The sequence below is a fragment of the Aythya marila genome, assembly GCF_965140915.1.
Source record: "Aythya marila genome assembly, chromosome: 3".
NCBI classification, from domain to species: Eukaryota; Metazoa; Chordata; class Aves; order Anseriformes; family Anatidae; genus Aythya; species Aythya marila.
The window spans coordinates 19417594-19445510 of NC_139044.1; the positions used below are offsets into that span (position 1 = coordinate 19417594).

Below are 27917 nucleotides of genomic sequence, written 5' to 3' on the forward strand. Positions count from 1 at the left end.
TGCAAGTCTTAACACAGAGGCTCTCCATAGCCGTATGATGAAGGGGTATGGTTTCCATGCATGATTCGCAACCTCAGACCCTCTCTGTGTGAATTGATTCTTGAGTTTTCTTTTAAAAACCGATGGGTTGAAGTGGAGAGTGTCAGTCTTCCTTTAAAATACAACAAAAGAGAGATCCCCTCCCATCTAATACTTCAGCCTTTAAAGGACTCGCCCAGGACACAGAAGAGGAAGTTCAATTTCCTCCTCAGCCTGATAGCACACCTGGACATTTTGTGTCATACTACATATTCGGGGGGAGGAGGAGATGACCCAGCAGAAATCTGAAAGCTGGCTCTTCTTTGCACCCAAGGAGCAACCCAAACTACAGCCAGACTAATAAGCATACAAAAGGCATGGAAGTGCAGGGCTTGGTGACTGCTGCTTTTTATTTTTCCCCTCCCCTCGAAATCGAGCATGCTACAAATCTATTCACATGCCCTTGCAGAAAAAAATAAATAAAAATTAAATAGGGCGTGGATCCTCGCTGCTGGTTTCCAATCTCTAGGCAAATCTCACTGAAAAGAAATTTAAATACCAGGCACATGTTTGCTCTTGGTGTTTGAGCATCAGAATTAATCCTAAAGCTCACCCTCAAAACTTTCAACCGCAGTTTTATTACTTCCTCTGCTAACCACGTCGCTACTTATTTCTTCCTCAAATTTCCTTCCCTTGCTGTGGCAGCCTTCTTCCCCAAATCGCTCGGAGTTGCATGCCTGCTGTTCTACCTCGTCAGCAGCGCAAAACCTGACGGCGAGCGCGTTACGCCGCCAGGTGCCATCGCTGCTGTGGAGTTTTGCCGAATTTTAGCGGCTTTGCGCCTCGCACCGACCCTGACCAGAGGGCAGACCCCAGGCAGAGGGGTCTCGAGGCGGGGTGGGGGGGGAACACGGTGCCGTGCCGAGGACGATCTCCGCGGCTCCCCTCGCTTTCAGCCCCTCACACCCGTGAACCCCCCACCCTCCCCGGGCCGTGACGCCAGAGCGGGCGGGCTCGGGGAGGTGTCGCCCCCTCGGCGGCCAGCCCCCGGCCGGGCGGCGCTCCCGCTTCTCCCTCTCGCAGCTCCCGGCCCTCTGAGGCGCCGGGGCCCTGCCGGGCGCCGCCGCGTTGCCATGGCGCGTCCCGTTCGGCCTGGCCGGGCCTGAGCGGCGGGGCCGCAGCCGGGCCGGACACCGAGGACACCGAGCCTCGCCGCGGGCTGCCGGGGCCCGCTGGCCGCCGCCCCGCTGGCCGCCGCCGCGCCCCGCCGCCGTTCCCCTCCGGCCCGTGGCGGCGGCGGGCGGCGGGCGGAGCAGGGAAAGATGGCGGGGAACGGCGGCGGCGGCGGCTTCGGGGAGATCGTCCAGCTCAACGTGGGCGGCACCAGGTGAGGCGGCACCGAGATCTGCGTCCTAAAACGCTGCGGCCGCCAGCCGAGGGTGGTGCGCGGCGTGGAGGGGTGGGATTGCGGGGCAGGGGCTGCGTGAGGAGCGGTGCGGGTGCGCCCCTCGGAGTGCTCGGCCGTGGCACCGCGCGCGTTACGGCGTGGTGGAAACCAAGCCTTCCGAGCCTGCATGTTGCGTGTAAAGCCAGCCGCAAGGAGCAGGGATTACTCCCATTTTAAGAGTGTCCTTGCAGAAGGCAGGCTCGGTGTTGTCGCTCAGGAGCCTTCCTTAAAGGAGGGTGCTGCCAAAGCCGGCGCGGAGAGCTCTGCTGCTGTAATAAGGCATCGGGAACAGCCCCAAGAAGCTGTTCCTAACTGAGGCATCGCTGTGGGTGAGCTTTGCCCTCAGGCTAACTTTGATGTTGACTCGGACCCCATTTCGTGTTACACTGAGTGAGGCACCTCAGTGAGCTCTGGCCCTGAAAGGACAGGCCAGGTTGGCCTTCAGATTTCTATTTTAGTGGAATCACAAAGATGCCTCAGTCTGGTGTTTTTAAATGGTTCTTCCTTATTAAATGCCTCTGCAGAGAACAGACAATTACAGGGCGTGAATCAGAATACATGAATACACGTCTTCAGAGGGCTTGCCTACATAAATACGAAGAATACGGCAAACTAACAAATGTGTATAAGTTACATTTCTGTTTGAAGGGTTCTGGAGTAGGAAATGCATGCACAATCGTTTACCTTTTAATAGGGAGACAGTAGGGCATAGTACCAATCTGTGTAAGAGGTCTTGGTCTTCTGCAAGCTCAACTTCCCTCGTAGTGCCCATCTTCTTGGAAGGATGTATCTGAGCCAGGCTTTTCAGCTTCCAAAGGCAGGTGACTCAAAGCTAGCAGCAGAGTTGTTCTGGACAGCACATGGGAGAGCATGGAATAGAGCACGCGTTTTTTTCCTATTCATTAGCTTCTGTAACCTGTATTAGTAACCTGAAACTCTTAGTTCTGTTTGGAGAGCTGTCTGATAGCAGTAATTCTGTGGATCTGGTACGGAGACCCAGCTGACCACATTTCCTCTGTTTGACATGAGGTTCCCACTGCTTCCAGGGACAGCCAGAGCCTGTCTGCCATGTGCTGTAGCTCCATCCAGCAGTTGCTGGTCTCAGGTTTTGTGGGTTGCTTAGCCAAGCGTGCAAGCCTCTTGCAAGTTAACAGTCACAGCAATTACTGTAACAAATTCTGTTGATCCTTTACCTCCTCAATGTATAGATAATTCTACAAGCGCAATAGACTATGAAAGCGGTTGTTTTATATCTGACACTTCAGTAGGTCTGTTTCCAGTTGTCTATATTCTTTGACATAACAGTCAGTTGCCACGTGCTTTAGATTATTTGAGGATATTCTGCTCATTTTGCCTGATTCCCCTTCTTATGGAGTCTGCCCACTGTGTGTTAGGTGCGTGGAGCTGCAGATGTAGTTATGCATGTCAGTGTTGCTCTCTGTGCTTCTTTCTACGTCCTGGAAAGGAGTACTCCAGTTCGTTGTTTACATAGATTAATGTGTCAATATTAAAAGTTCTAAAGTATATGTTAGTATGAGGGATCGCTTACTAAACTAGTACCACAGTGTTAAGGCATGGACAGAAAATCCTTGAGCTGTCTAAAAACAGTGATTGTGCAAAGCAATGAAATTGCAAGGAAATGAACAAGGAGTCAGTTGCTGGCTCTCTTTTTCCCCCATACTCTTCCCCTTTACTCTTGAAGTAAAGAAGGGCAGTGGTCTGTATTACTGCTGATAAAAGCTGTGCCCCAGCAAATCCACAAGTGAGAAATTACACTTAGAAGCCACTTTCCATTTAAATAGCCAACTGTTCTCTTTTTTCCCTTTGTAGTAAAGACTGTGTACATTTATGCTCAGAATGCTGATGCTGTGGACTTTCTGTTAAGAACAGATTTGTCATTGTTGTGCTTGCAGGGAGCAGCTACACAATCCACATTTTATGCAGAACGGGTGGTAGTTTCATATGGCTTTTATGCTTCTGACTCCCTTTAAGAGTACAAAGTAATGCTTTTTATTTACTTTTTTTTTTTTTTTTTCCTTTCCACAGCTAGAAAATATAGGCAGTGAAAACTGTATAAACTATGATTAAATATTTGTATTCTAAAAATAGTTGTAAAAATACTTGTGATAGTTGCAAAATTCCTGTACTGTACAAAAAGTTGTTATGGAACTTTACCTTGGCATTTCCTTTTTTAATTCCTGTTAATTAAGTGGTCACCAAAGGTTTCTTAGTCATGACTAAGAGCTCATTTTGAACTCATTTTCTAAGCTGCCAGTCCAGTTGTCTTCCTTCATGTTAAAAATGGGATTAGTATAAAGGAGTTCTTGGTTATTTATTATAGAAAATACTGTCTGGCATTATAAACGATAATTCGTGCTATTGCATAATATTATGATTCAGAGTAAATATTTTTCTCGCTTTTAACTATTAAAACTATTTTAATAGCTTTTTAGGGGCCCACTATTTTATATTGTGAGCCCCTAAAAAGGGCCCAAAGAGCAAAACTGCAGACAATTAAAATTACTGTAAAATATTAACTTGTCTGAAGTTACTATAAAATATTAACTCGAATCATGTTGTAGTCTTTTGCAATGTACGGTGTAGCACCCTTTGACTCCTGTGTAAGGGTAGCATGGTGTTAATGACAAATATAATAGACTGTTGATAAACTTACGTTTTAACGGCTGGGTTTGTGTGTGTGTACATTTGTGGTTTTATTTCTTTCTTTTAAAAGCAGTGATGTTGGCAAAGTGTGAGAAGCAGAGAAAGGTTGTTTGGGACAGCGTGTTACAAACACACAAAAACAACACTGCAGATACTTCTCATCACACTTAAAGGTGATTTGTGCAAAGAAGCTGCAACCTCTTTGACTTCGTGAAGATGTAGCAATCTCAAACTTCTCTGACCCATTTGATGCCAGCTTTGTAGGACATGTCACAGAATTTGACAAAGGAGACTGCCTTCCTGTTTTCTGGCTGATTCTCAACTTGTAATTTTGGTCTCCTAGGTTCAGCACTTCAAGACAAACACTGATGTGGATTCCAGACTCCTTTTTTTCCAGGTAATATGTCATCTCATAACACAAAGAAATGTTGATAAGTATTTTCAGAAATAAGATATATTCTCCATTGTAATTTATGCCAAGAATAAGTGTTATACCATTTTTTCTTCATCTCAAACGATGGGATGGGTTCATCTGAAATAAGTTGGTTACCAATAGTCTTCTGCTGTCTTGGATTGTGCTCTGGTTGCTTATGTGTGTCGAAAAGCTTTCACTTTTCAGATGAAATATCCTGGAAATAAGGCAGCAAATCTGCAGGAAAGGGAGATGCCGCTGTCTGTTGCTATTTTCCCATTTGTGATCTTATTGCCCATATACAGTGGCACTATCTTTAATGTTTTATGAATTATCCCTGTACCTGGAGTTAATTAAAAGTTTTAAGGTTTTTAACCCGTGTTACAGGATCTGTGGGGTATCTTTCTGCTTTTATCTCAGTACTGTTACTGCTTCTATAGGTTCTGCTGTTTGTACTGTAGTAATTTTGTGCTGTTGTTGCCGTACCTCTATCATCACAGTTAATCCCAAACTCATAAAAGAAAACCCAAGTCTGGCTATTTTGCTTCCTGGCACTTGATTTTTGTATGCTAGGCTTCTCTCCCAATGAAAACCTGGCAACTGGCACAGACAGGCAGTATTATCTGCTTCTGCTATACTGAAATGTTCAGATCAATGGAGAGCCAGGGAGGCTCTTTTCCTTCTCTGAGGTGTGGAAGGAAAAGCGCAATAAAGAAGTCCTGAGAAGTTTCTTGTTTTCCCAAAACTAAGTGTACTGTCTAAGGAAAACTGATCTGAAACTCATCCAGTACTGAAAAATATCTATGAGGTCATTGTCATCCACAGTCAGATGGGATTTGGAAATAAAACTGTTGTTGTTAGTGTGTTTGCTTCACATCTGTAGAAAGAAGCTCTGGTGGTGTTTTCTACTGATCTGGAGCAAGAGGACTTTGATCTGATGGGAGAGAAGCTTTGAAGTAAAATAGTGTTAAAAAACTCAACTCTCCCATTCCTGCCCACTAAGTCCCTGCAGAATGGATTGTTTATTCTTCCTTTTTTTTTTTTTTTATTTTTTTTTTTTTTCCAGCAGCTTTTAGTGATTTACTGGGTTGTAACAAACTATGCAGCCCTCTGGGTGCCTCAGAAGAGTTTTCCATCCTTTCAGGCTAGGTTCTTCTCTTTGGGAATCTGAAAGGTCCGTATGCAGGTTTCAGCCTTTCCTTAGGTTTGTGTGCACAGCTCCTTTGCACAGGAGAAATGATCTGGTATGTTCTCCCCTGCCTCCCCTCCAGCTTTCCTGCTTAACCTAGGGAGTTTTCTTTGCTCAGCTACATTGTTATAACAAAATGCAACTTACAGCACACAAATAGAGCAGAGTAGCGTCATCGTGTATTCATGGCAGTGCGTTCCTAGGGGACATCTAACAGATTTTCTTTGTTCTAGTTTGCTGAGTGGAAGAATTTCAACACTGAAGGATGAAACTGGTGCTGTGAGTAATAAGCCTGATAAATCATTAAATTAATGTTATGCTTTTAGTTAGGTTCTCTCCTAAAACACTCTGGGTGTTAATGGGATTTACGCTGCCCAAGTCAGTTATGTTATAAGAATGGAAAGTGAATGGTCAAATGAGAAAAACGTTTACATTCCTAGGCTTATAAAGCCTTGCTTTGTCTTTTCACAGTATTTTCCTCTGTCATTTTTGTATTACATAACCCCTAATAGTAGTGTTGCAGAAACCTACATTTAAAGTGCTGACAGCACTATCTCTGCTTCAGAGTCTGTGAGGAGTACTGTTCAGTTGGAATTTTGTTTGTATTTGACACTTACCATTTCAATAGGAGGAAAATAGAGAACTTTGAAATCATTTGAAAATGTCACCGTGTTTTCCTTGCCTTTTGTTGCAGGGAGTGGTGAGATTCAATACCAAGTCTGCTGTCTCCTTTTTCTTTACTTTTTTTTTTTTTCTTAATAATTTCAGAACCTATTTACCATACTGTTTGTGCTATTGTATGGGAGAATGTTCAGGAGTCATTGTAAATCATAATCTGGTTTTACCTAGTGAAGATTTAAAATATCAAAAAATAGCATTTTTTTTGTTTTCTCGCTGAAGAAGTGTATGTTTGTGGCTAGGACAGAATAAAGGTCTTGTAGGTATAACTACTTGCATATCATGCCGCCAAAGTCAGGTTGCTAAACTTTCATGAGAATTGGTGACATCTCTGTATTTCTTGGTTCTTATCTTCATTCCAAGATAAAAGAAACTGGAACAATGAGCATATTTTTGTGCTCATTCAACATTGTACAGACAGTGCAGAGACAGCAACAGTGTTTTTTTTAACTGAAAAACTGCCAATTGCTGTGTTGGAGAGGGATGGGTGACTTCCATTAGATAGGTATTGCATGTGTAGTTGAGCAATCTTGACATGGAAAAAGAGTTTTGTTTGGCAAATATAAATATATATAATTTATATATATATACTATATATATTAAATATATAGCAAAATTTCCATTTCAGTCTGTGTATGTGATACTCTTAAAAGGGAAACTATAATTACAGCAATGTTGTTGAGTGATAAGGCACACAAGTACTTTGCTAAGAGCATAGAGGTTGTTGTAATGATAATATGATAATAAATAATGATAATGATAATGAATTTTGAACGCATGATAGAAATTCTGAGTACCCATTGACCTTTGTGGAGTCTCTAGAGCTTAAGTGTGTTATTTTTATTTTTTGAAGTGCAGCAGTGTTTGTATATACGTCTTTAAGAATGTTGAACTACTGCGTGGTAGAAAAATGAGAACAAAGGTGCCTGAAAACTCTTGGTTGCATTTATCTGCTGTCAACATCATCTTCAACTCCTCTTCCCATGCTTAGCACAAGTAAGCATGTTAGTTGATGGTTGCTCCAAAATAATACTAAAAGTATGTCATTTTTTCCTTGCAGATATTTATTGATAGAGATCCAACAGCGTTTGCACCCATTTTAAATTTTCTTCGCACAAAGGAGCTAGACTTACGGTAAGAAGTTCTGATTATTGTAAGTAAAAATCAGTTGGATCAGTTGCATTAGAAATTGCTTTTCAAATGGGAATTGTTCAGTTTTGCTCAGTTGGGTGTCTAACATATGATTCAGCTGTCTTGTGACTCTGGGCCCATGTCTAGAGTGTGCGTGTGTGTGGGTATATTTGTATGTGTGTGTGTATATATATAACTTGTTGGAGGCAGAAAGAGTAGCATAACATTTTGATAGTAAATTCTTGTAGCTTAAGCCACTTCTGGCAATGCATTTCTCTATTACCTCAGTATCTTTAATATAATTTTAAAATTAATAATGTTAAGATAATTTTGAAATCTCAAAAGCATTAACACGTTAAATATGTTTGGCAGTGATTCTATAAACTGTCAGGTAGCTTTATATTTATGTTGTCTAATATCTGGTTGTATGCAAATATACAAGTCTTACTATGTCCACTATGTTCATTTTTTTCTCTAGGGGCGTGAGTATTAATGTTCTCAGACATGAAGCTGAATTCTACGGAATCACTCCTTTAGGTATTTTTGTTTGTTTTGTTTTGATATGAGGTCATCTCATATTTGTTAGTACTGTAATGACCTAATTGCAAATTCTGGGCATTAGTAACCCTGTAGATTTTCAGATTTCCTGATACAGGAGGTTATTTGAAATAATGTCTTGTTTTCTGGGAAGTGTAAGCTATGGTCATGGTGTTTTTTCCCCTCAGTGAGAAGACTGCTTCTGTGTGAGGAATTGGAACGCTCATCTTGTGGCAGTGTCCTGTTCCATGGCTACCTGCCTCCTCCAGGTATTTTTGTGTACATGGCCTGATGTTGCTTGCAGCTGCTTACTGCTTCGGTCTGTGGGAGCAATTGGCTGTCAAACTGTCTGGAGAGGGCTTTCATATGGAAAGCTTGAGATGAATGGTTGAATTAGACGTAGTTCAAAAACAAGATATATCTGTGTGCTATATGAAATGGTGTACTTAGAGTACTGGAGAGAGGGTGGCATGTTAATACTGAACAAACTGTGTGGGCCAGCGTAGAGATTCTTCGAGAACATTTTAGATGTTATCAACATGTAGTACTCTTTTCTTTCTGAAGTTACAGTTACTTCACATACCCTCTGTCAGTAGATGACAAATCATCACAAATAAGCTTCTCTTAACAATATTAGTACGTTACGTTTTTACTTCTCTGTAGAGATGAATGCTGTTCATGTATTAACCTGAAGACTGGGTTATTTAGCCAATTATTGACAATTTTTCTGAGATAGTTCCTTAAACTGGTTGTGAGTGTCAAAGCAGAGAGCAGAAGCATTTTTTATTTCATTACTGGGATATATCCTGTAATCCTTAGAGCTGATGAATTAGGCTTCGGATTAAAATGCACAAATTTTACTTCTTTATTTTGAAAATGAATGAATATCTGTTATATTGCTGAAGCTTATGGAGTGGGACAAAACATCTCTTTTCTTTTATAGGTATTCCCAGTCGTAAAATAAATAATAATGCTGGGCCACCAGCTGATGTTAGAACTGGTCAAAACTGCTCTGAGAGTGAGATTCATGGAGGTGGCGTCCAACCTACGCTAGCCGGTACTGGAGAAGGTACAGTCAGGCTAGGTGAGGGATGTCAGTCTTAAAACCGAAACAAACTGCAAAAATCATTGTCATTGGGAAATAAAAATAGAGTGACTGTTTTTGGTTTCAGTGTTGTTCTATGTTTGCCTGATCTTAAATTGCTGAATGTTTACTTATATACTCTTCTTTAGGCAGTATTTAAGGCTCAGTGTTGCACAATCAAGACACTAGGCTGAGAAGAAAGGCGAACTAAAGTTCTTCATGCAGTGTTAGTCTGGCCCCTTAGACAAATGCCTTACACTGTACTGGAAGCCGTGAGAAAATACTGACAGGCCAGTGTTTCTTTGGTCACTGTTTAGGAACATGAATCTCCTTCCTGCTCTTGTACTTCTTTCTTGCACCTGGTGCCTTTTTTGCCTTGCAGGAGTCAAGAGTCTTTAGCACAAAGGTAGTATTTGTTTGGCTATATAAAGTACTTTCTGTGTAAAATATTAAAAAACTGTAAACAAGGTAGAATTGGCTTGTGTCATTTTCCAGGTTTTGGCTTTGTAAGCGAAACTGTGTTCTAAGAATTGCCATCTTTCTGCTATAATTGTGTAAATTGCAGCAATATTAGGAAAATCCTGAGTATGTTAAAGGTGAATGTACATGCAAGTAATATTAAAATAAGCCTTTTCCTGAGTTACTGCAGGTTTGGAAGAGGGCAGTAGAGTTTCTTATACGGCAATGATCCTCAATTTTCTTTAACCATTTTTTCAGGGGAAAAAAAAACCACAAACAGCAACTGTTTTCAGAAATACAAGCATGTACTTGTCTCTTTATGCTTAGCAATGCTTTCTATTATGGTGACTGAGATGAAAAGTTTCTGTTAAATATCCTAGCAGGAGAGTCCTGCCCTTTTCTGGATGCCTTTGCTTATCTTTTTTCCAATACCCATTGTTTGACTGACTTAAGTTTTATTGTTGGTTTTAGGATTTCCTGTGGACCCACGGAAAGTTTTAATAGTAGCTGGTCATCACAATTGGATAGTAGCTGCCTATGCTCATTTTGCTGTTTGCTACAGGTATGAATGAAGTTGCTTTGCCAGACTACAGAAATCTAACAAATGCAGTAAAATTTCTGCTTTGGTAAACCATAGCAAATTGGTTTACTCTGAAATAACAGTAGATCGTGTGCACCCAGTGTGTTTTTATAAATATGAAATACCATTCCTGCTCATGTAAATAAACTGCTTGACAGGAACTCAGATTTTAATGCTTTGATGTCAGTTCCTGATGCCCTTGCAAAATAAATTAATCAAGTAATGGAATCCAGTTGTAACTGGCAAATGGTACCTGTTTTAAAGCAAGGTTTTAAATGAAAGATTCATTTAAAAAGTTCTTCGTACTGCTTGTGTTTGAAGACAGTCTGAAGTGTGGGAAGTTAGACGATCAAAGAGCTTGAAACAGTTCATAGATTTTCTTTGCTATGAGTGATGTGTTTTGTCTTTAAACTCTTTTGTCTTTTTGGCATAAGTAGAACTGTTACGCACTTGCTACTTCACAGGGATGGCTGCAAAGTGTTTTTAAATGTACTGTAAACTGACTGGCTAGTTTCTAAGATCAGGTGAAGATAAGTGACATCTTTATATTACAGAAGCTGTTTATAGTTCACATCTGGTAGTCTTAAAATGGTGGCCATCCTTCCAGTGGAAGATAGTGTTTTAAAAAGAACTGTTCTCAAAAACAACCTATCACCGATGTCATAGTGTGATTCAGAAAGGGGAATACAAAATATAATGTGAAAAGCTTCTTTCTGGATACTACCATGCTGAAACCATATTTTGCTGCCTTTTTCACTATGTAGGATGGTAATTTACTTGCTTAAAACTCCATAACTTAAATCACATGTAACTTGTCTCTTGTATTCACCACTGCAATTCATTTTGGTTTAATTTGTGTTTAAGTAGTGTAAGAGAAACCATGTTTAAGTTCTAGCTTTCAATTATTCTTAATATGGTCTGATTAGAGAAGGAGGCAATGATTTGCAATTGTCTTTGTGCTAATTGTCCCCTCCTTAGGATTTTTTTCTCTGTTTCCCTTGGATGCTGGCTCACTTAAGTGAACAATTCTGCCTCTTTCCTGCCGGTAATCTACTTAATCAGGCTTATTACTGTTAAACTTCCGTCATTAATGATGCTTTTGAGGAAGCATGTCAGACATAAATGGTTGCTAAAAGAGGGCACAGGTCAGTATGCCAGTTTAAAATGCAGTTTTTTCCTTAGTGACTCAAGGTAGCAGTCTTGTCGTGATTGACTTGTTTCCTTTCTGGAATTTGAAGGAATTCTAGCAATACCATGGTGGAGTTTTCCCACCTCCTTTCTGCTCCTGCACAGCTTTTTGGTAAATGTTTTCACCCCTCTCTGCTGTATCTCAGTATCTGCCATTTTCTTTTTGCTTATGGGTGATTTTTCCCAGGCTTTTTTAAGTATCTACTATGTGAGCAGGCAGCATACACATAAAACTACTTACCTCTACCCTCAAATTTAAATTCAGCTTGCTTATACTACTATGCGGCAGTTGAATTACGTGATTTTCAGGATTATTTCACTGTAAGGGCAACAACTGAATCTTGTCCAGTCTCTTCTCAAAGTAGTAGTTTATAGTGGACAGTGAAATTCTTGCAGAAAGAAATATATTCATATATTTATTTTTGTGACTTTCTTTTAGGCTCCTTGTTAACAGATACTATTTAAATACTTAAGGTAGTTATTTTATTGAAAGGCTACAGCAGAACACAATGCATTCTTAAAAAAAAAAAATTTTTTTAAATCTATTTTTCCCTTTAAGTACTATAGAAGTCTTTAAAATTTGGTAATAAGCTGGTGAGAATGTCTTGGTTGCATGCAAAGGCTTATGGATATTGCAGTCCTGCTCTTAAGTTACTGTGTTACAATTTATTCTGCGTGCTACATGGGTAGGATATAGCTATCTGTGGTGCTTCAGCTCCAGGTAGGATGCAATACTGAAATGAAATAATGGCAAAAAGTATGAGAGATGTTTCTGCTTTCTGTGTTAACATTTATGTAATTTGTGTGCTGAGAGTGTACGTTCTAGCTCAGTTGCAAGATATCTAGACAATTGCATAAAATTCAATCAGGTAAGCTGTGCTTTTCTGGCATCATACTAGTCTTTAAGATTATACAGGAAAATGATTTTCTAAAGATAAAGTGTATAACCTATTCAGTACAGTTAGTCTACAACATAATATGAACAGAAATTGCGTGACTAGGTAGTACAACGTCATGCCAGAACATGATTGAGTAACTTGCATGATATCCATTCATTTGCCTCTGGAAATTAATAGATTTTTTCTAAGGTCTTATGCTCAACAACATCCTCTAGCATTTGGCTAGGCCATCTGCATTGGGCCAGGTTTAGACCAAAGTGTCTGTATCTGAATCTTTAATTTTTGCCCACCATTCCCTTCTTCACTCTTCCAGAATCAAAGAGTCATCTGGGTGGCAGCAGGTGTTCACGAGTCCCTATCTGGACTGGACAATTGAGAGAGTGGCTCTCAATGCGAAGGTGGTTGGAGGACCTCATGGGGACAAGGATAAGATGGTTGCAGTCGCCTCAGAGAGTAGCATAATCTTGTGGAGCATTCAAGATGGCGGTAGCGGCAGTGAAATTGGTAATTATAATTGCTTGATTGATTTGTTTTTGTGTTGTCTCTGTGCTTAACCAGAAAGGAGTTTGTGAACCTATTGTGAGGTATGTATTATCAGTAGTGTTATGTCATTGTGAAAATACTTTCTGAAGAAGCTGTAATACAGAAACCTATTACAGCATATTAACTTTCTTCTCTGTCATGCTAGGGGAATCCTTTCTAAAAATCGGAAAGGTGAATAAAAACTAGTCTGTTTGCTGAGCAGATACTAACTAATACTGAGTTTCCATGTGAAGACACAAATCAGAGTGAAACTTCTCATAGGACTTGTGTTTAAATCTAGGCCATAGCACAAGTCTAATAAAACTATTGAGATGGGAAGCTAGATACTGAGATGTTCTGCTTTTTCCTTGCCTTTGCCTTATCAAAGCCATATTTTTACATGGAGATGATGAAAAGATCTTAGTTTTCTGTCAAATGTAGTTTATAAATGGAATTTGGAAGAAGACAATTTGTTCTTTTTGTAGCTTTGGTTTCTAGGTAGGGAAAAAGCATGCTGTACTGACCTAAGCATATAGGAATTTCTGCTTGTACTTCTTGACACTGAAGGACTCACAGCTAGGGAAGCTTTAAAACAGCACAAAGAGCTTTTCAGAAGTAAATGTTCATTGGTACTTATCTGATGGCTTGTCTGATCTGTTTGTTTTTCAAATACAGGGCAAGTTGGAGAGGCATTGAGGGGAATGGCATTAGGAACTTCCTTTAGTCTAATCTCTGGTGTTTGAATCGCTACTATTATACCAGTAATGTCCAATTCCTCTGGCAGCGGGTATTGCTAATCAAGTGTGATGGCAATCCCCTTATATGAGCAGTTCTCTGAAACTGAATGCAGAATTAAATTGTATTTAAATATATCTTCATAGTTGAAGTCATGAGAATTAATGTCATCGTTAAAGTGAAAATGACCAAATTCATATTTTGATACATGTGCCTTTACTTTAAAGGAAGAGCTTACTTTAGAGATGCTCAGGCAATTTCTAGCTCTATTAATGTCTGTTGCTGCTTGTTATGTTTAAATAAGTTCAAGCACTAAGTCAGATTTGAAGACAGAGAAAGGCAAAGGTCTTGCATGAAATAAAAGAGCACTGCATTACTTCTGACTCAGAGTACTTGCCTGTGATCACAATCAGCAAAATAGAAAAGGAGGTTCCATTGCGTTTAGTAAATAAATAAATCTGAAAAGCGTGGGTAAGTTGATTATGTGATCTCTCTGTTAAACAGAGTTGATACAATACTTGAAGCCTTTTCTTCCGTTATTCACCCCTTCACCAAATCTTATACTAGTAAGCAGGAAAGAGTTAGCATGACATCTGTACTACTGTAATAGGTATTGCTTTAAGCACTACACTACTACATTCCTTCTGCATTTTCTGGTGTGACTTAGCTGCTTGTGTTCCCTTGGGATTTGAAATAAGATATATGAAGCAACATTTTAGATTTTTGGATATCAAATTCAAAGGCAAAAAATAAAAATATAATAAAATACTTCAACATCATAAGGTTCTGATAACTCAAACTGCAACTGAAGGTGGCAAACAAATGAAGGAAGCACTTTGCTAAGCAGGCTGTGCTGCATTGAAGTGACTGTGAAACAAAGGAAATCCCACTTGGTCTCTCTTTGGCAGGGGGAAGGGGAAGAGAAAGTGCCTACAGGATTGAATCTTCTGACTAACAATCAGACTGTACTGTTTGTCTTCTGGCTAATAGTGCTACTTGGTCTAAAAGAACTAAAATACAGTTGCATTTAATAGTAAGAATTTAAATACAGCTACCTTTTTTCCTTATAGTTGCAAGTGCTTGCATTCCTGCTTTACATTAGAGATACAATATATTGCTATCATCTCCTGAAAGAAACTGCTCGTTCCAAACAGTCTTTGGAGCCTGGTGACACCGTCCACAGAAAATTGTGCGGGCTGGCATCTTAGTGATAAAGCTCTCCCAGAGCACACTCTTTCCTTTCAATATTACTTACACAAGACACAGCTGCTGGATTGCTGCTGTAAGCAGTATTTTGCTGAGAGGGACCCTTAAGACAAGAGCCTGTCATTGCATATAGCATTGTCTCCCCTGTGGATGGGTCTCAAGATTGTTGAGCCTAAGCAGGACTGACACTTCAAATTCCTCCAGACCATTCAAGCTGTCTTCCTTGATTTCCTTGAACCTCATCCTTCTCTGGAGTAATCAATTCTAGTTGTTTCTGTGGATTTTTTATTATTGCCTTCTTCACATGCCTTGTACTGCTGAATCTTGTCTGTATCGAATGATTGTACCTTGCCCTGGAAAACAGTTTAGCATCTTAATTACAACGTAAGTATGCATTGGGCTTCTAGAGGGACGGCTGCTTCTTGGTTGGGAGTGGCACATTGTTTATTTGAGTTTGTCTGAAATAACGTTGGGAAGTTTTCCAGCTGTTGGGTACCCTTGTTTTAAAAGATATGTCTGCTGCTGCAAGATATAAAGTGCATTAGTGGACAGTAATACTAATATGTAGACGGAACAGAATGGAATAAGAAAGTTTGTGAGTGTGCAAGTGTACACTTGGTAGTGTAATGTAACATCAGTACAAATGACTTTGGTATGTAGCAGGCAGTAAAGCTTAGTTGGGAATTACAAACAGAGTGGCTTTCAGGGCCTATTTGTGAGACTTTGCAGCTGGCGAACTTGGAAATTATCTCAGGCATTTTTAGCTCTCTGTAACTTTTAAATACATGGTACAATAAATCATACAAAATATCATATGCTATGTAAGTTTACAGTTCAATTAAAAATATTGATATTGGACTTGTAATGAGACTAAGAAACCTCTAAAGAGAGAACAGATTTGGGTGGTGGAAGTTGCGTACAGACTTCAGTAAACAGACCCATTCCAGCTGAAGTTTGTACAGTGAGAACAGGGATCCCTGTTCTGGGGTCCCTCTTACAATTTGTGTTGCTGGTACAACCTTGCTGTTATAGGCGTCTAGATTCTTAGCAAGCTGCAATTACTTTTGCTTCATTTTTGTATTTGTCAGGGTTATAATATTTTAGAATCTGGTAAACATACTGACTTTGCTAAACTTCACGGTAAAATTATTACACACAGAAAGAGTTCTCTTGGGCAAGATCACAGTAGAGGAGGTAAGCTAATATTTGGTCTCTTCCCTCCCTACACCCACTTAAATAAGTCTCAGCTTTACTTGCAGTTCTAGTCTTCAAACAGTGAAGACCTCTGGTGAAAGATAGACTGGAGTGATTGATGTTGTTTTCATGATACTTAGGAGCCTTTCTGAAACATAGAAAAGCAGAGATGTTAAGGTCTGTTCTAACCGTAGTCATCAATGCCTGTCACAATTTGTAGTGATATTTTGTAGTAATTTGTAGTAATATTTTTAATATTAAGTGAAATGTTTTTGATGCCACATTTTCTCTATTTGGAAGGACGGTGTTTTCTGGTAAGTTAGTCTTATCTTCCAGATTTTGAAGTATATGATGATTGTGAAATCAAGTAGGGTTATATATATGTATATAGCCTTGTAGTCTAATTCTGAAATGTTTTAAGACCACAGACCACCTCTATTTGAAAAAACAAACAAACAAAAAAAAAATGGGCAGTAGGAGCTTTCAGTAATCCAGAAGGTAGTATGGCACAAATCTGCTAGCAAAAGCTGTGGAATTGCTGCTGCTTAAATGACATGCCATAGTCGTGGCTGGATAATAAACAAAAATAACCCTATTTGCTTATTGTAATAGGATATATATATATGTATGTGTATATTATATATACATATTTTTTTTTTCCCATTGTTGTGATATTTTCCTCTTTATTTTTCATGCGCTTCATAGACTCTTCTGGGTGTTTTGTTTTTTTTTTCTTTTTGTAGGAGTTTTCAGTCTTGGAGTCCCTGTAGATGCTCTCTTCTTCATTGGCAACCAGTTGGTGGCTACAAGTCATACAGGGAAAGTGGGAGTGTGGAATGCTGTGACCCAGCACTGGCAGGTGTGTTTAATTCAATTTTCAGTACCAGTTTTAATTTATTCATTCTGTCAGAATGCATGTGAAATAGAGAGATCCTTGGAGTCTGTGTGAGTGTGAGAAAACGGTTGAGCATTCATGTGATTAACAAAGCTTGTAAGGTAGCCAGATGTGCATCTTTGTGGTACAAAACTAGATGCAATAAAAATCCAAAAATTGCCTTGCAAATCCCAAGAGGCAGAACTGACCTAAGGCTGACTCCCTTGTCTGCTGTAGTGTTCGTGACTAAGTTCTTATTCAACCCTTCAGTGACAGTACTGCTAACTAACAACAGATAATAAGCGTGGGATAGCACTGCTTCTGCAGCAGAGGCAGACAAACATGTTGGGTTGGTCTTAAAACAATATTTAAAGTTCTATCAATGCTTTGCAAAATCTTCTGTCTCAACAATATAATGCTACATGACGAGCTGGCATTTGACAGTACTTGATAAAGGAACAAGACATAAGGAATAAAAACTGATGTGCAATATTCCTTCCTCTTGTTTCCAGAGACGAACATGGAAAGCTTTCTGATTACAATAACAGTTCTGCAGTTTGGTGGACTATTCCTTTGGTAGTGAAGGCTCTCATATTGAAGAGTAGAAAACCTTTAGGAAGGGCTTATACCCCAAAATGTCACTGTTCTCTAAATTATTTTTCCTACAGGATGAGAATAGTTCACTTTAAATAAAAAATAAATAATAATAAAATGTTTCAGGGTACTTTCTATGCCTGGGGCTCTTTTGTTAGTGTTAGGAAGATGGCAGTTTTTCTCGTCTCCCTGTAGAATACATTGTTCTTGATGAGCTATAAAGACTGAAGTGGCAGGGGTGTACCTCTGATCTTTAAATGCCTCATGAGAATACATGGCATTTGCTTACCCATTTTCCATGACTCGCTCCGGACTTAGAATATGATCTTGCTGTAAGAGAGATGTTTAGAACAGTGTACCAATGCCCCATGCAGGCCAAGACCTTTGTTTCCTTTCAGACTTGTTCTCCAGATGCCTTTCTACATCCTTTCCAGAACAGCCCTTTCTAAGTTCTACTTTAAAGAATCTTAGTTTTTGCCAAGCTCTTCTCATGTTGTAATTTTTGTATTTGATGTAGTTTACCCTGAGGATGCAAATCTGACCTCTGTCTGTAATTAGTTCTGACATCATCTTCCCAACTTGGAGATCTGAGCAGACTAGCTGAGGTGGTTTTCCTGGTACTTATTCCTCTGGCAATGTTTCAGTGGCATGTAACAAGGAGAGGAAGTTTTGGAGTGCCAGATACCAGAATACTTAGTGTTACAGAATAGGACGTAGCAGATAAAGCAATAGAACATGACAGAATAACTCTCCTCGTTTTGACTGATGACCCAGTCAATTTATGCTGTTGGCAGCATTGTGGGTCCTCTTGCTCAGATCTCTCCTTGCAGTTGTTAATGTGTTCTGCAAGGCGATGAGTAAAGTGGTGCATCTGTTGATGGGTTCCCTCCACCTTCATTAGTTTTGTAAAGTTTTCGCAGCTGGGAGAGCTTCCTTTATAGACCTTTGATCCAGAGAACTTAGGAAGCAGATTGCACCTTGATGCATAGATTTTTTTTTTTTTTTTTTTTTTTATTTCATTTATTTCTGCTCTTGTGCTGCTTCTTTAAATTAGCCTGGAAAAAACGAAATGTTAAAGGGGGCAAGACATTTTTTTTTCTCCTCATTATAGAGATCTTTGCCTGTAGCAGATACTTGCAGGGGCAAGAACTGGGTGTAGAAGAAATCTTTGAGGCCCAGCAACCTCCAGAAAACTGAGGAAGCAGCAATTTGACTTTTTTTTCTTTTGTTTGTACTAGGTTCAGGATGTTGTTCCTATCACGAGCTATGATACTGCTGGCTCTTTTCTGCTGCTGGGCTGTAACAATGGCTCTATCTATTATATAGGTAAGAAAGGGGCAGGGTGGAATAAAAAGGAAGTGATACTGAGCAGCTTTGTTCTTAAACTCTTTAGTCTATCTGCTCTATATCACATCAGAATAGCTTTGTGTTTTTCAGAGTAATAAACAAATGTCTCTTCCCCACAGACATGCAGAAGTTCCCATTGCGGATGAAGGACAATGATCTTCTAGTGACAGAATTGTACCATGATCCCTCCAATGATGCTATAACAGCACTCAGTGTCTACCTCACACCTAAAACAAGTCAGTATTGTATTGTATTGATGTCCCTCAAGCATCACTGTTTCACTGAGAATCTGTTAGAGATGTGTGTGTTTTTTTTTTTCCGATTGGACATTTTCTGTTGTTGCACAGTAGGGTGAAAGCAGACAAAGTAGCACTTGCACATAAACATTGATTTTTTTTTTCTTCCCTGAATCATTGAAATGAATGATGAGCACTGGATGTGACCGTTTCCCCTTATATCTGTACATATTTATAAATAGGTAAGTGATTGTCCCCTTGTGTGTAGCACTGGTAAGACTGCTCAGTGTTGTGTTCAGTTTTGGGCCCCTCACTACAAGAAGGATATTTACGGAGTTGCTCGTGTGTGCAGAGGAGAGCAACGAAGCTAGTGAAGGGACTAGAAAACAAGACATACAAGCATCTGAGGGAACTGGGGTTGTTTAGTCTAGAGAAGAGGAACCTGAGGGGACACCTCATTGTTCTCTAAAACTATGTGAAAGGAGGCTGCAGTGAGGAGGATGTCGGTCTCTTCTCAGGTGACAGGTGATAGGACATGAGGAGACAGTCTCGAGTTGTGCCAAGGGAGGTTTAGACTGGATATCAAGAAGAATTTCTTCATGGAGAGAGAGAACAGCCAAGCATTGGAATATGCTACCCAGGAAAGTGGTGAGTCCCCATCCTGGGAGGTATTCAGGAAACTTGTGGATATGATGCTAAAGGACATGGTTTAGTGATGGGACTTGGTAGGTCAGGTTGATGGTTGGACTTGATGATCTTTATGGTCATTTCCAATGTAGATAATTCTATGAAATAGGTACACGTGCAATCAAGTACATATATGTAAGTACAAAATATTACATTATACTTTAATACATTATATGTATAATATACATTATTAATGTATAATGTAATAACACATAAGGCATTGTATATTAATGCTTATGCATAACGTGCCTTTGCTGGTTTTAAGCCTTTTTTACAAGTTATTCACTTAGATTACTGTGGTGGTTTTACCTTGCTGGGCAGCTGGTCTCCACCACAATTGCTCTCTCACTCCCCTCCTCAGAAGAAGAGGGGGAGAAGAAACTATGCTGGAGAAAAAAAAAAAAAAAGCTCACAGGTTGAGATAAGGATAAGTTAATTAAAGGGAAAAGAAAGAGTAGAAATAACAAGAAAAAGCTGCGTGGAAACACAGAGAGAGATAAAAAAAAAAGTACTTCCCATCAACGAGCAACACTTAGCCACGTCCTGGGAGGCAGGGCCTCAATATGCATAGTGGTTGTCTGGGAGGACAGATGTCGTCTGAACGAGAACCCTCCTTCTTCTTCCCCTTTCCCACCTTCTATTGCTGAGTATGACACCACATGGCATGATGGCATGGAATATCCCTCTGATTGGTTTAGGTCAGCTGCCCTGGTGATGTTCCTTCCTCACCTCTTGCCCTCCCTCAGCCTGCTGGCTCTGGGATGGGGTTTGGAGGGAGTCCTGATGCTGTGCCAGCACTGCTCAGAAGCAGACACAACACTGGTGTGATACCAGTGCTGTTCTAGCTACAAGTGCAGAGCACAGCACTGTATGGGCCACTGCAGGGAAGGTTAACTCTATCCCAGCTAGAGCCAGTACAATTATAAATCTGATTCACTGAAATACTTAATGTTGAATTGCAGGCAGGGCAGAAACACAACCTTACCATTACATCTAACCATCTCATAACAAAATGTGCTAAAAACGGGCATCTGAATGATGTTCAGTTATTGTGTCTATGCACTCTTCTGTAATCACAGTGCAGCTACCTTTTAAATCAAGGGGAATAAGGTGGTGGGGGGAATAAAACATCTCAAAGGAACCGTCTACTTGCATATCTGTATTGATATCATACTGACCGTTTTAGCTATAGTCTTCCCTGTTCTTGCCTTGCTTTCCTCGCATTTGCCTCCCACTAAGGCAGAAGTAAACAGCATGTGGCACATATTGAACATGTCACTGTGAAAAGTGCCAAAATATCCACTTGGAATGTAGAATGAGATCTTCAAATGACTTTATCCATCTTTTATTTCACCTCCAGGAGAGAGGAGAGAATGAGAGGGTAGGCCATTGTTGGATTTAAATAAACTTATTTGAAGCGGGAAAATACCCTCTCTGATCATGAGAAAATCATGAGTTAAGAGTGTTAAAAATAAATATATTTCTTATTGTGAAAACTTGGAAATACTGTTTTCTACCAGCTCATTACCTGACTCCAGTAAGACAAGCTTTTATTCCTGAAAGGAACAACTGTGTTCTTGCTTGCTCTAGGTGTAAGTGGCAACTGGATTGAGATTGCGTATGGCACCAGCTCTGGAGCAGTGCGGGTGATTGTACAGCACCCTGAAACAGTTGGGTCTGGGCCTCAGCTCTTCCAGACTTTCACAGTTCATCGAAGCCCTGTTACGAAGATCATGCTCTCGGAGAAACACCTTGTGTCAGGTAATCTTTCTCTGTGGACCAGTTTTGGTAGTTCTCCCTGCTCCTGACCACTTCAGCGTTCACATGCATTACTTTTTAATTTGCTTTGTTTCCACATTTGATAGAAGTGAACTGAACAGATTTTTTACGGGCTAGATTTGCTTGGATCCTCTTTCTTAGACATTCATCTAAGCCCTTAGCTGTTAAAAAGCCTGGGCTTTATTTGACCAGATACTGGGACAACTAACTCTTTACATCTTATTCCAAGGTTGCAATTTGTGGAAATAAAAGGATTTGTAAACAAATACATCCCTGTCAAGTCTTACTGTTGTGGGCAGGTCCTTTAGGATTTGTCTTGCTTTAATTGCTTTGTCCAGAGAAGGGCAATGAAGCTGGTGAGGGGTCTGGAGAACAAGTCCTACGAGGAGCGGCTGAGGGAACTGGGCTTGTTCAGCCTGGAGAAAAGGAGGCTCAGGGGCGACCTTATTGCTCTCTACAGATACCTTAAAGGAGGCTGTAGTGAGGTGGGGGTTGGCCTGTTCTCCCACGTGCCTGGTGACAGGACGAGGGGGAATGGGCTAAAGTTGCACCAGGGGAGTTTTAGGTTAGATGTTAGGAAGAACTTCTTTACCGAAAGGGTTGTTAGACACTGGAACAGGCTGCCCATGGAAGTGGTGGAGTCACCATCCCTGGAAGTCTTTAAAAGACGTTTAGATGTAGAGCTTAGGGATATGGTTTAGTGGGGACTGTTAGCGTTAGGTCAGAGGTTGGACTCGATGATCTTGAGGTCTCTTCCAACCTAGAAATTCTGTGATTCTGTGATTCTGTAATAGCATTTCAGGAACTTTCTGGGTTGCAGCAAAATGTGCACCACCCCTTCCTGACCCCTAGAGAAAACCTTCCTATGACTTCAAAGGGTTGTCTGTGTCTCCTCTTCTCTCAGCTGTCTCTCAGTCTTTGTTGTGCTCTCCTATGTTATGCTCAGGAAAGCATCTGTTGGTTCCAGAGAAGAGGTAATCTCTCCTCCTTGTGGAAGATTTTTTCACCGAGAGTCTAGCAACCAGGGCAGGGGACAGATTTACTTTCTGCTGTCCCCCCATTTTTTTATTTTTGAAGTAACAGAAAACACACTATGCAATTATATTGTAAACAAACAGCCCAGGAGCCATCTGTTCTGCTGCAACTTGGAACTGATTTCATGCTAAACCCTCAGTACAAGGAAAGGTCACATGTATGTAGAAAACTGAGTAACTGATGAATGAGACAGAAGAGCATTTTTCTGTGTGGAGGGAGGGTTCTGCTGCCAGGCTGCTCTCCTGACATGTCTTGTACTAGCACATGCACAGTTCTGAAGGATGCTGCTGGTACGGACTAAGTCAGGCCTTAATGTGTGTTAAACATGTGTTTCGCCTGCCTCAGGTTTTTCTTTAATTTCTGAGGGAAGAGACAAAAGTAACTAATAGAAAACAGGACATCTGCAACAATTTGTAGATTGTTAGATAATCGTCTGGTGTTGCTAGATAATGTGACATGTGACTAAGCAGGATTTAGTCATTAATCTTGAAAAACTGTCATATAGAAAACTTTCAAGTTAAGCTTCTTCAATGTGTCATCCCTTGTAAATGTTACTGTACATCTTTTTCCTTTCTAGTTTGTGCAGATAACAACCATGTACGGACATGGACTGTGACTCGGTTTCGAGGCATGATTTCAACTCAGCCAGGCTCAACGCCTCTTGCATCATTCAAAATCTTATCCCTGGAGGAAGCAGAGAGTCATGGCAGTTACTGTTCTGGAAACGACATTGGTAGGATGTCTCACCAGCTTGATGTGCTGAGGCTGTACATGAACGGGTCTCATGAAGGTTTAACAGACACTGTGACTTGCAAGTCAGCTCATGGGTGTAAGCTTTTATATACTGCTCTTCCCTTGAAAAGATGGCAGGAAATACCATTTAGGCTGTGCGGAGTGAGTATGCTTACAGGGCTTAGTTTGAAGGTGAGGAAAAAAGAAGAAAAATTTTTGATCACAAATGCTGTGCTTTTTCCGTGAACAAACTGCTGTAGCATTTCACTTTTGTTTTAACTACAGAACGACAGAAAGCAGGGAAGGCTGTATTTAAAACAGACAACTGTAGCAAGGTTTGGGTTAACTGCAAGTTCCAGCTCACTGCTTATTTGGTTTTAAATGATATGCATATGGAAAAATTCCAAAATGAATTCGAAGTCAGTTTACTGAAGCCCTGAAACTGCAGAGGCAAATGGTGGAAGCACATTGCTATAGCAAGATACTCAAGGAATGCATTTCTATGAATATGTGTAGATGGGTAGTTGAGATTCCTTTGTGGCCAGAGTCTTGTAAATGAAACTTTCATGAACAGGATGGCCTGTGGACACAGGGTGGGATCACAAGAAATCTGAGTAGGCATTTAGACAGCTAGGAGCTGTAAAGTAAGGAAGTACTTAGGCCTGATGTCTGGTTTTGTAGTGACATGCTAGTTCCTGCAGGAACATCTGGGAAGCTCAGAATGGACATCCTTTAAAGCAAATGAACAAAAAACACTGTAGATTTGTATCTGCAGAGTCTACTAACCAAGGATGGCTTTTTCTAACTTTTGGTCACCTTTGGTTCCCTGGTCCTGATGCTTCAAAATGCCAATAACCATACTAATACTAACTGGGTCTTTGGGACTGTGTGGGGAAGAGGATGAGCAAGGTCAAACACTGAAAAAGTGATTTTCCTTTTTTCTCTAGGACCCTTTGGTGAACGTGATGACCAACAGGTGTTTATTCAAAAAGTTGTTCCCATCACCAATAAGCTCTTTGTAAGGCTGTCTTCGACTGGGAAAAGGTACCTCCAGGATTTAAGTGGGAAAGAAGCAGGGCTCCTCGGGTGGCTGGGTCTCTCATCCTATGGGGACAGTTGCATTCAGCAAGCTTCTAATATGCTTGACAGCTCTGGCTGAGCTCTTTTTTGTGTGTTAGTGACAGAACTGTACTTTATGATCTGCTATAACATAGAAGCCAAATGGCATTTTGAAAAATGTGCTTTCAGAGGTGCACATTGTGATGGCTTCCCTGCTGAGCTCACGAAGTAAACATTTGTGTGCCTATACATAATCTGTACCTCACCCATGGTACCAAGCTAACATTAAATTTCAAAAGCTAATGCTGAAGTTGCAGGTGGCAGGGTTGTGCCTCGCAGAGGTATACAGGGTAGCGGTGTCTCTCTTCCTTTGTGCCTGTCTTTGAAGATATGAGAACCTAGAAAAGTGAGAGGCTGTCTTTTAGTTCAGGTGTACAATTTACTTAGGCTTGATTCCATCATACTCTATTACATTGCTACAGAAGTAAAGTTGCCAAATACAGCTACTTTTCTTCCTGTTAGGCTAGAAAAATGGCAGGGGATCAGAAAAGATGATGCATCTGAGTCCAATGTTTCTTACATCTTTTGCCTAGTAATTTTGCATGTGAGAAAATGTTGATGTTTTAATGCTATTGGCAACTGAATTGAGAACAGGAGACTTGTAGGTTGCTGGTGTGCTTTTTTACTTCTGCTGGTTTTGCACGTAGTGGAGAGTTTTATTCAATGACTTATTTGGGCATTTCTTCTGTAAAAAGCTTAATACAGGGGACCATAAAAACAGGTTACCTGGAATACATGAAGCTTTGGCATGGACTCTGGCTTAGTAGCTTAGTTTTGGGAGTCCCTTTTCTGTCGCTCTCCACATCACCTTCTAAAATAAGGGGAGAAAAAGCGATGGAGTTCTGGTGTGTCGTCATACTGCAGTTGTCAGGAGACAAAAATTATTTGTGTTGTTAACCTTGGATTTTTTCATGTTTTATGTGGTTAAATATGCTGTTTCTGCAGGTTAGTATCCTAGAGTATGTAGCGTAGGAAAGGGCTACTTGCCCCATTCTTGAATGCTCTCCCATTTTGAGAGCCTTGGGTTTCTGATCACTGTGGACTGAAAAAGCACATTGAACACAGGGGGTTCCTCTAATAAAAATAAATAAGTGGTAATGCTGCAGATGGGGAGTCGGAGGGGCAGGGAGAAGGCATCACCTGCAGATGAGCAGCATGTTAGTCATGCAGGGAAAGAACTCTTGTCCGGAAGAAAGGTCTTTCTCTGATGGCATTTTTATTGCCTTCTCTGAAAATCAAAATAGTGCAGCCTTTATTGGCCGAACTCTGCCAGGTGCAAGTGTTTTGAGAACTTGGGGTTTCTCTTGTGTAGAATCTGTGAGATCCAGGCAGTCGATTGCACTACCATCTCGTCATTTACTGTACGAGAATGCGAAGGATCCAGCAGAATGGGCTCTCGGCCACGCCGCTACCTCTTCACTGGGCATGCAAATGGCAGCATCCAGATGTGGGATCTGACCACAGCCATGGACATGGTTAATAAGAGTGAAGACAAAGGTAAGTTTTGCTATGCCAAAACTGTGGTATGGTTCTTTTGCTGTTTTCATTTGTGTGCCACTACTGTAAATGGATTCAGGCACTAAGAGCTGTCTCTTTCAGATGTTGGCGGCCCCACAGAGGAAGAGCTTCTGAAGTTGCTTGACCAGTGTGACTTGAGTACATCTCGCTGCGCCACTCCCAACATCAGTCCTGCCACATCAGTCGTTCAGCCAAACCGGCTGCGGGAATCTAATTCCAGGTAGGTCACAGGGTGGCACCAGCTGCAGACACCAAAGGTTTTACCCTTCAGGTAGGTGAAGACAGGTTTGGTGACCTGAGCACTGTAGCTAATTCTCCTGAATCGATGCCATAAGTGTCCTAAATCACACTTATGCTACTGGATATGTGTTGGTTTATGTGTGTGCAGATTGAAGTACCGTATGAGAATCTGAAGCAAGTGATCTGGAAGTTGTTGTGTGGGGGTTGAGATGAGTATATGGGTTTTTTAGTAGGAGTTGGGAGCAGGGTATGTAACTGGCTGTTATTCTCAAGCTAACATCACCTCTTTTTGTCTTTTTTTTTTCTTTTTTTTTTCTTTTGGAAGTCTCCAATTACAACACCACGAAACAATCCATGAAGCAGCTACATATGGTTCTGTGCGGCCATACAGAGAAAGCCCCCTATTGGCAAGAGCAAGGCGGACGGAGAGCTTTCACAGTTACCGGGACTTCCAGGCTTTTAACTTATCCAGCAAAAGCCCAGTCGAAAAGGCAGCCCCTGCAAATGGGAATTCAACCCCAACAGAGGCGAAGAAGGCAACAGCTGAGGGCAGCGCAGCTGAGAGGAAGGCAGGCCTGGCAACAACACTTGAAGTGCGAGGCACTGGACTGACAGATGCAGGTGGATGTTGCAGCACAGAGGTTAACAGGCTGCCAGAGAGTTCGCTGGATGTCAAGAGAAGAGGACTGGAAGAGGAGAGTGAAGCCAAAGCAGAAAGCAAGAAGAAAACAGGGTTTGAAGGAGCTGGTTTCCTGGGGAGGAAGAAAGTGCCTCTTCTGGCCTCTGCACCAGTCCTTGTTGAAGGTGGACCTGAATTACCTGGTGCGGCATCTCCATCACCTACAAAGACAGCTGCTTCGCCACGTCACCGGAAGAATGATTCATCTTGCCAGGACTATGGGTTGTGAAAATGGGACTGGTGGCAAAGATGAGGTGCAGGTGCACTCTGCCTGGTAGCAGACATGACACTCACTGCATGTTGCGGGTTTCTTCTTGAACGGGATTTCGTTTTGGTATACAGAATGAAAATTGTAAGGAAGCAGGTTGTGAGAAAGTACCTGGCTGCTGCCAAACATTTGAAGAGTCGACACATCAGTGTGCGGCTTTATGTAATGCTCCAAAATGTAGTGCGGTACTTGGTCCAAAATATTGTTGTGCATTGCGTAAACATGGTCAGGCATGTGCTATGTTGTGATTATTTGGGGGGTGGGAGGGAACGGGGTACGAGGGTGCTAGGGAGTACTTGGTTGCTTGGTGGAAGATGCCTTTCAGACACAGCGCACACTGCTCTGCGGAGCTGCTGCTGTCTTGGCTGGATTCTGCCTGATTCACAGGGCTGCCTTTGTGGTCTTGTTTTATGAATGGGATTCTTGCTCTGTATGCTGCTGTCTGAAATCTGAAATGTTTTGTCCAGGTAAAGGAGGAAGCTATTTAAAATAGCATATTATATTGCCTCTTAGCCCTAATAAATTGCCAGAAAAATGTTGCTTGTGCTTCCTTAAAATTTATGGTGTCAGATGATGTGTTTTTCTGATTGTGACTGAGAGCATGCAGAAAAATATGCTTGGCAAAATGCACAGAACTGCCAGTCTCTTGAGGGCTTCCTTGCCTCTTTCTCGGAAAGAGGACAGAGATGAATATGGGAGTAGGTCTACTGTCATGGTGTAATAATTCTCAATTACAAGTGCTTTGACATGATATTTCCTACCTGTGCTGTGCTGATGGCTTGATGTTTGCTCCTGGTTCATTGTGGGTGTTGAACAAATTATATTGCCTGTAGATTAGCAATACGTAAGCAAAAGGGAAGGCTGTG

General features: G+C 41.0%; 1 protein-coding gene across 3 annotated transcripts; it reads left to right on the forward strand.

Annotated features, from left to right (window-relative positions):
* The first annotated feature begins 1085 nt into the window (after window positions 1-1085).
* On the forward strand, window positions 1086-27802 carry KCTD3 (potassium channel tetramerization domain containing 3). 3 transcript variants are annotated; one of them, XM_082757745.1, is made up of 18 exons: window positions 1086-1405; window positions 4473-4526; window positions 5964-6009; window positions 7469-7542; window positions 8018-8076; window positions 8265-8345; window positions 9020-9160; window positions 10091-10181; window positions 12600-12790; window positions 16687-16802; window positions 18650-18737; window positions 18878-18994; window positions 21272-21442; window positions 23073-23228; window positions 24175-24271; window positions 25659-25843; window positions 25946-26084; window positions 26430-27802. In XM_082757745.1, exons 1-18 carry the CDS (start codon window positions 1341-1343, stop codon window positions 27010-27012), a joined length of 2454 nt encoding a protein of 817 aa, XP_082613871.1. In that variant the 5' UTR covers window positions 1086-1340; the 3' UTR covers window positions 27013-27802. The 3 variants fall into 3 exon arrangements, with proteins under 3 accessions (XP_082613871.1, XP_082613872.1, XP_082613873.1); XM_082757746.1 differs by having other exon boundaries at window positions 9020-9145; XM_082757747.1 differs by lacking the exon at window positions 9020-9160.
* The last annotated feature ends 115 nt before the right edge of the window (window positions 27803-27917 follow it).

What these genes read in the sequence shown, in the direction of transcription:
- KCTD3 (XM_082757745.1), top strand. Translation starts at nt 1,341, where the DNA reads ATGGCGGGGAACGGCGGCGGCGGCGGCTTCGGGGAGATCGTCCAGCTC. An exon ending in CGGTAGCGGCAGTGAAATTG is followed by an intron (nt 12,791 to 16,686) that starts GTAATTATAATT and finishes TTCTTTTTGTAG; the next exon opens with GAGTTTTCAGTCTTGGAGTC. An exon ending in CTGCGGGAATCTAATTCCAG is followed by an intron (nt 26,085 to 26,429) that starts GTAGGTCACAGG and finishes TTCTTTTGGAAG; the next exon opens with TCTCCAATTACAACACCACG.